Here is an 8,379-nt window from a genome sequence, read left to right on the forward strand (position 1 = left end):
CTGCATTCCATGTGCAACTTCTAATACTCCTGTGTTGCCTCTAATTGTGGTGTTGCCTCTAATTGTGGTGTTGCCTCTAATTGTTCTGTTGCCTGTACTTCTGGTGCTGCCTGCCCATGTAACCAATTTCTTGCTTCATTTAAAAGTGTTTGGGGTACTTCAACTTGTAAGGGAAGTTGGCCAAGACTTTCCAACCTTTGCTTGTTGACATGTGGATATGTGTAGTTGTTATTCCCCCTAACTTTCAAGATTTCGATCATGTGGTACTGAAAACTATGCCACACATTAGCTAAAGTCTTTGGTTGAATTTCTTCAAATGACTTGTTAACTGCTTGTAATAGCTTTAGTATTGTGTTTGGCCTTTCCTTATGCTGGAGTGTTTGTAATGCCCTAAATAAACCAAGATCCAACATGTTTAGCTCAGGACTATTTGGTGGCTGCTGCACCAAATGAAAAACAAACCCATTTTGCCTGCTAGCTTGTATCCATAGTGGGTCTAATGTAGTTACATGTGGCTTTGCGTTGTCCTGTTGTATGTATATTACCTTGCTCTTGTGTGGTGGCCACTTGTTAGCCATGATTGCCGGTAAGATGTGATTAATTAACATATCTCTCATTCATTCTTTGGTGACATTGGTGATTGCTTTTGTCTCTAATCTCCCGGCTGGCCTATTGTTAGATGACCTTTGTGCTGCCAGTTCCTTCACAAATGGGTCAATTTTCCCATCAAAAGTGCATTGACCCAACATGTTGTATGATGGTCTACCCACTGCGGTTTCAAACATCACCTTAATTATATGCCTTTTTGATTGGCATGTTCTGTGCGGATTAACTTTATTTGGATGCAAATACAACTTTTGTGTTTTTTGATGCATGTAAAACCACTTCTTATCGATGTGGATGAAGTTGAAGAAAACATTGAACATTGGCTGCCCTCCCTCTACTTGTGGTTGTTGTAGCATACATAGAATCCAAATGACCCTTGTAATCTTATTTTCTGGTGATAATTTTGGACGCATTGGATTACTGTGTGGTCGTATGCTGCCTTTTTTTACAAGTCCCCACACAGTGCTAGCACTCACACCCAGTTTGTTTGTAAGATCTCTTAAATTTGTTCTGTCCCTAAGTGGAATTGAAGTTAACATTTGTTCTATAAGTGTAAACCGTTTCCTGCCCACTATGTTTGCCATCTTCTTCTTCACATTGATCTGCTCTGCTTCACCAATTTGGTTCTTGATTGTGTTCCAGATTACACTTGCAATTTTGCGGCACACGTGGAATTTTTCAGCAGCTTTAGTGATTGCCCCATATGGTAGCTCAGTCCCGTTTGCTTGTGCTAGTAAAAGCTCAGCCATTTGTTGCCTTTGTTCATCGCTCAACCAAGGCTGAGGATGATGCTCATCAAGCACAATGACATCTTCATTTGTGATATCTACCATTTAATGCACCTGAGGCCACAAAAAGAAAACCCACCCCACCCCCCTTTATAAAAAAATTTCATTGAGTGAAAAAACAGAGGCAATAAATGGAGAAGGAAGGAAGAGAGAAGAAAAGTTGTTAGGTGGAGTAATGACTGTGCGTTAAATGGTCCCTTTAATTGGGGAAGTTGAAATGTAAAAGAGTTTGAAATTTTTTCCCTCCAAAATCAAGTATTGTAAATAAAGGACTAAATATTTAGATATTGGAGGGATATTGAAATTTCCCTCAAAAGTTGTAAATGTAACGCGCAGATTAATGGTAATTGAGTTTATTACTTTTTCCCCAAAAGTATCCCATGTGTTGATTACTTCTCTCTCCTCCATTTTTTTTATTGTTCTTTTGTACTTGTGTCCTGCCACTTTTCAGAAATTTTAGCCTCCTCTCTCCTACTTTTCACCTTTTGCCTTGGTTCTAATGAAAAGCAAAGTGTGTAGATTAATATGAAACAGAGGTAGTATATAGAAAAAAGTTGTCAGTCAAACAAAAAAGTGATTCGAAAATTCCGATGCTAATATATAGTGTTCATGCTACTACAACTAGTGTTCGTGTAACTATAACTAGTGGTTATGCAGCTAAAAATAGTGTTTGTGTATAAACAGATAGTATTCGTATTTTTTTTTTACATATCTAAATAAGAGGTAAAGAAGAGTAAAATAAAAATATGATGAAATTATATTAAAATGGATGTCTATTTGTAAAGAATAAAAATATATGAAAATAGGTATATTTTTTATTTTTTTAAAAAATAATTTTTGAGATATACAAGTTTAAAATTTGCAAAAAGTAATTTATTTTGGTCAAACAATATCGTGACATGTGTGCTACTTATATGTTGCCACATAGATGTTAGATGTTTGGCAAATATCTAACAAAAAGAGGTTTATCATCCCTCAAACTTGGAAGCCCTTTTCTTATTCTTTCTTTCTATTTTTTTTTCTTAATGTTACAATGTACTCTTTCTATATTTTTTTAGTTTGCTTATTCTAACTGTATTCGTTTCCTGATGCACCTTTTTCACTTTATTAAACATTTGTAAAAAAAATCATTAATATTATTATATTAATAGAGTATCATCAAAACAGATCAAATAATTACTTGACTAAGCTTTTTCTTATATATGGAGAATAATTTAGAATATTTCAAGGATCTTTAGGTCCAATGGTATGACTTCCTATTTCTCACATGGGAGACCAAGATTCAAATCTTGGTGGAAGCAAATTTCAATATCGTTGGGAGAGGAGGGGGGCCTTGGGGCTTGTTGGGTCTATTTGTGAGTAGCCCTGTGCGAGGGCAGACCAGAATAAATTCTTCTTACCATGGGGTTCTCGAAAAAGGCCCCCCCAAAAAATGGTGAATAACCATGTCAAAATTCGAAGTAAGCAAACTATAAACATACATAAGGAGTACAATTATGACTTGACGACAAAAACATACAATAATCACTTTTGTATACTCTACTAGTTACAAAGCACAAGCCACTCTCACATTAAAAAAAAGTATAAGCAACTATCGGATGAGAAATCTAACGAGAATGGCTCTCCCTTCTCTTTAGAAGTCTCTAGCCCATATATCCGCCGCCACTCTCTTCCCCTCAACCACTGCTTATCTCCAGGCCATCCCAACCTACTCCACCGCATTTCCCTCTTAGCCCTTCACTGCCCATCTCTTTTCACCCTAAGATAGGAATCTCACTAGTATCTCCATATACCCCTTTTAAAAACGTATGAAGTACAATTTAATAATTTTGTTATAATTATAAAATATATTTTCAATTCCAATTACAAAGTACTACTGCTTAGCTTTCACCACTGCTCTCCTTCGTTCCAGTCAGACTCGCTCACGAATTACAAACCTAATATTCAACAACAGTATAACAACATGTTCAACTATATAGAAGGTACTAGCAAATAGGGTTTTAACTTTTGGGGGAAGGGAAGGGTTGTCGTAAGATAAAGGGTTTTGCTATTGTGCACTTCGATGCCTAATGGGGAGGAAGAAGAAGACTCACGGACTGGCAATAGGCTCGCCTGAACCAGAGCAGTCTTGTGAATCATCAAGGAGTGCTAGTGAGCATGGAAAATTAAAAGGGAATGAGGGTGGCAATGGAACAATGACATTAGGGAATGAAGTAGGAGATCTTGCCACAAGTGACGCTCTAGGAGATCAGTGAGGAAATGGAAGATCTTCACTAACCAAAGTAAAATCTCTGACAAAGGTATGAGTTTAAAATTTGTAGCTCCTACTATTGTAGAAGTTACACCTACTGCTAGATTGGAGAAACTTGAGGTTGATATAATGACTGAATTCTGGGCAAACTCTATTATTATCTATGTTGTTGGACAAAATCCGACTCTAACTTCAATTAAAACTAATGTGATGGCTCATTGGAAATTGATGGAAGAATTTGTAATCTTCAAATATGAAGAAGGGTATTTTGTGATAAAGTTGGAGAACAGAGAAGTTAGGGATTCCATAATGTTTTCAGGACCTCATCTATTTTACGATAAACCCATGATTGTTAAACAATGGACATCCAACTTTGATTTTCACAAAAAACTTCTTATAGTAGTGCCTAATTGCGTTAAGCTACCAAAATTACCTAAACAATGGACATCCAACTTTGATTTTCAGAAAAAAGTTCTTAAAGTAGTGCCTAATTGCGTTAAGCTACCAAATTACCTCCCAACTATTGGAGTGAAAAATCATTGAGTAGGATGGGAAGTCTAGTCCATATTCCTTTGTATGAAGATGAATGCACAACAAAAGCCTAAGAGTATCATTTGATAGGATACTAGTTAAAATGGATGTGGCAAAAGACATAGTGAAAGAGGTTAAAGATTACAGAATAGAAGACATATGTCTCCAAGATGCTTAATTAAAGTTGACATCAAGAAGGTATATGACTTGGTGGAGTGAGTCTTTTTAGAAAAAATGCTGCAAGAATTGGGATTTCCTAGTCAGTGTATAAGATGGATCATGACCTGTGTTTAGAGTGTGTCTTATTCCATTTTATTAAATGATTCTCCTGTTTTCCCTTTTGAAGCAAGAAGAGGATTGAGACAAGCAGATCCCCGGTCTCCTTTCCTTTTTGCTCTTATCATGGAGTACCTAAGCATGTGCCTGGGAGAGTTACATTTAAATTTAGGTCATTTTCAGGTTGGAAATGTTAACCTGAACCTAACCCATTTAGTTAAATAGATTAATCGTGTCAACCCAACTTAAAAATATACAAAATTCTCGAAAAAAATATATTGATAAATCTAAAATTTAGTTTAAATATAGTAAAATATCTCTAAAACATGTCATAATTATTTCAATAAGCTCTAAACATGCATTATTTTAGTAGTGAACTTGTTCATTTTGTTTTTTAAGAAAATAATTATTTTTCAATATAATGTATTAAATGGGTTAAATGAGTTATACGGGTAACCAATTTATTAAATGGAGCGGCTCAGGGTTGTGTTTTTCAACCGGTTTATTAAACGGCTTAGGTTTGGATTCAGTGATTTTTGATCCATTTATCATCGACTTAAACATGAATCCGACTTGATTGCCAACCCTATACCCTTTGTAGTGTGATAGGCTAAAGTCGTATCACCTAATCAAAAATACCTAAGGTCCACTAACTAGTAGTCAGGGAAGTCAGGATCGAATCCACAGGGAGAAGTTATACTATCGTATCTGAACTCTAATATTTACTAACGAAATCAGATGAATGGTTGTGTTGCTAGACTAAACAGATAGCAGAATTAAATATGAAGATGTAAATATATTAATAAAGTACTAGAATCATGGATCACTATGCATACAATTCGGGAAATCAAGGATAAATAATAACCACCTAGTAAGTCAACTGTCTAGGGCACATGTAATTTCTCTCGAACATTACCTCCCTCAAAGTCACCCAGCCGCTCTCGCATAGTCAAGGGTCACTTTGCCTAATAATTGAAAGCTTATACGGTATCTCTCCTCTCGAAGTAGATTCAGTATTGCAACAGTAGAAATATAAATCAGGCCTAACTTATAATCCTAGCATGAAGAATCAATCAAAGGAAACATTGAAATACAAGATAATCAAACTAATCTATCAATCCCTCATTGCATACATAGATCTCCACAATTCTAGATATAGAACTACTCACTCATAATCATGAAAACAATAACAAGAATCATATAAAAACTCATACTTTGAAACATGGCAAATAACTAAGAAAATAATATAATTAACAATGGAAGAAATAACAAAGAAATAAAGAAGAAAGATTATTACCGAATTATATTGAACTATGAATAAGCAAAAGGTTTGATCTTGAATTGAAATCACAAAGTACTAAATTAAGGTTCTTGAAACACTCTCCAGAGAAAACTAATAATAAAAACTAGATAAGAGCTAATAATTCTGATTTTTCTATTTATACAAGCCCTAAAACAATAGAAGAAAATCTCGAAAGAAGTGCCCGTAATCATTAAAAATCCGCGTCTCGTCAGACGCCCGATCGGGCCTAAGTCGCCCGACGGCATCGGGCTCCAAAGCGAAGAAAAAGGCAAAAAACCATCAGACGCCCGATGTGATCGGGCTGACCCCCCCCCCCCCCCGCGCCGATGACATCGTGCGGTCTTATGACATGGCAGCCAGAGTAGCTGGAAGGGCGCCCGACGTCGGGCCAACTCGCCCGATCGGGCGGAACACCGAAATACGACAGGGCGTTGAATGCCCGATCGGGCCCGCAACAGAAACATTGAACGCGCTTCTTTGCCCGATCGGGCTGGGCCGCCCGATGCTATCGGGCCGATCAGTATTTTCTCGTTTCTTGTTCTTCTTTGCTCAAAGTCCCGGAAATCATCATCGGGATCTAGAAACTCGGCATCTAACCCCTCTAATCCATTGTGCAATCATGTAAAGTAGGTAATAGCTTCCAAAACCTACAATTCAATACAAAATAGCAAACCACAACTAGATGGAGAGAGTTAGTACCAAATGGCTCCTAAGAGCACCATAATCACAACTTTTAGCACATAATTAGGGGAGAAAACTCTATATAAAACCATAACATCAAACTCCCCCAAGCTAAACCTTTGCTTGTCCCTAAGCAAAGCACAAAAAGAATATGAATAGAATTTGCTTCACCCCTCAAAGTATGAAACTCAAACATTTTGACCTCAAAAACCTTCAAGCAAGCAAAGTTCAAGTTCAGTTGAATCAGATCACTTTTGACTACCAATCACTTAAGCAGATTGTCCGAAATAGCAGCCATACATAACTTGCACATCTTGAAAAGGGGCTCACTAGGATGTCACTCCTCTCAATTTTTGTGGTGAACATAAAGTGTGCCCGAACGCTCACCAACCCAACCATAATCTCCCTTCCCTCTCACACTCTCATGTGTTTAGAAAAGGTAAAATATCGCTCATCCTACTCAAGTCGACTCGAATAACAAACTTAAACTTCGACTTTGGCACATTGACTCTGTAACATTCCAATAAACATTCAAACAAGTGCTCAAAAGGTCTTTCTGAGGGTTGTAATGGGGCTCGGGTAAAGGTATGGGAATTATTTGGGGAATGTGGTGGAAAAGCCCAGAAAAGGGGAGCAATCAACACTAGTAGAACTAGGTGTGGTAAAACAACTTCCATGGTCTCAATCACATACCCAAAATAATGACCAACTTTAGATTTTTCGAACCAACCAACAATTTTCTCTTTGATAGTTTTCAGCAAAATGTATTGTTCTGATTTTTACTCTTTTTTTTTTCTTTCATGACTCGTGACTTCTTGATTCTTTTCATGTGTTATTTTCTTTTTTTTTTCTTTGTTTTCTTTTCTCTTATTCACTTCACCTCATGTCATCATAAACATATTATTTCCAATCAACCCGAAAATCAACCAACAACATAGTTCTAACCTAACAAATGCTCCCCCAAGCTAGGCTTGGGACAATAAACATTGAAAAGGCTCAAGGCATGTAATGTGGCTTGATATAGATCCAAAAAACTCATTAGGCTCAGCGGGGCTAGGAGGGAAATGATTCTTTTGTAGAAAATTCTAAGGCCAAAAATCAAAACAATTGAACGCCTCTATCACAACACAATGTTCAAAGTCATCAGAAATCAACGAGTACAATGCCAAAGTCAAGATAAGAATGATATGAGGAACTAACACACAAGGATAATTCAGACATAAATATGTATCCGAAGGCTCGAATGAATCCTTACAATGTAACCAGTCCAAGCATGCAGTTAAAGTAGGTGTTTTATCATCAAAATCTACTCAAGACCAAGGCAATCAAAGATCACATCACAACATCCCAATCACGAATGCCCGATTATCCAGTATAATGAGTTAAATCATTTTTCAAGGCAAAGTTTGGGGCACAGGGAAGCAATTAGACTATTCATGTTCAACTCGTATTTTTTGTATTTTTTCAGCAATATTTCATTTTTTTTTTTGTTTTGTTTTTATGAAAAGAAAAAGTTAACTAATTAACTAGCTTAACTAACCTAAGAACACAGCACTAACCTACCTAAAAAGCAATAATAGTGAGAGTGATACTTACAGAAATCCTCCCCCAAGCTGAACGAGGCAATGACCTCATTGCAACAAGAGGAAGGAAAGACATGGATATCAGTCATCCATGTGCACGTCCTCACTAGCCTCATCTCCATCCACCTCATTGTCGGGCTGACTGTAGCTCGGGTTCCAAGTATACCACGAAGGATGTGCATCATGCTCAGCAATGCGATGCAAGCGGCAGTTCTCGTCATACATCGAGTACAAAGTCAGGTGTTGATCGTTGGCTAATGTATCGACCCGCTGACTGAGATTCTGTAGAAGAACACCATTGGCATCAACCTGGTGGCTGAGGCCCTGGATGGCCGCTGTATTGGCTTGAATGCAGTATCC

The 8,379-nt window shown here is 37.2% G+C and overlaps 1 protein-coding gene across 1 annotated transcript; it reads right to left on the reverse strand.

Annotated features, from left to right (window-relative positions):
• Window positions 1–617: 617 nt before the first annotated feature.
• On the reverse strand, window positions 618–1,439 carry LOC104907524 (uncharacterized). The gene has a single exon (XM_010696464.2). It carries the CDS (start codon window positions 1,437–1,439, stop codon window positions 618–620), a length of 822 nt encoding a protein of 273 aa, XP_010694766.2.
• Window positions 1,440–8,379: the final 6,940 nt, after the last annotated feature.

The sequence above is a fragment of the Beta vulgaris genome, chromosome 4, assembly GCF_026745355.1.
Source record: "Beta vulgaris subsp. vulgaris cultivar EL10 chromosome 4, EL10.2, whole genome shotgun sequence".
NCBI lineage: Eukaryota > Viridiplantae > Streptophyta > Magnoliopsida > Caryophyllales > Amaranthaceae > Beta > Beta vulgaris.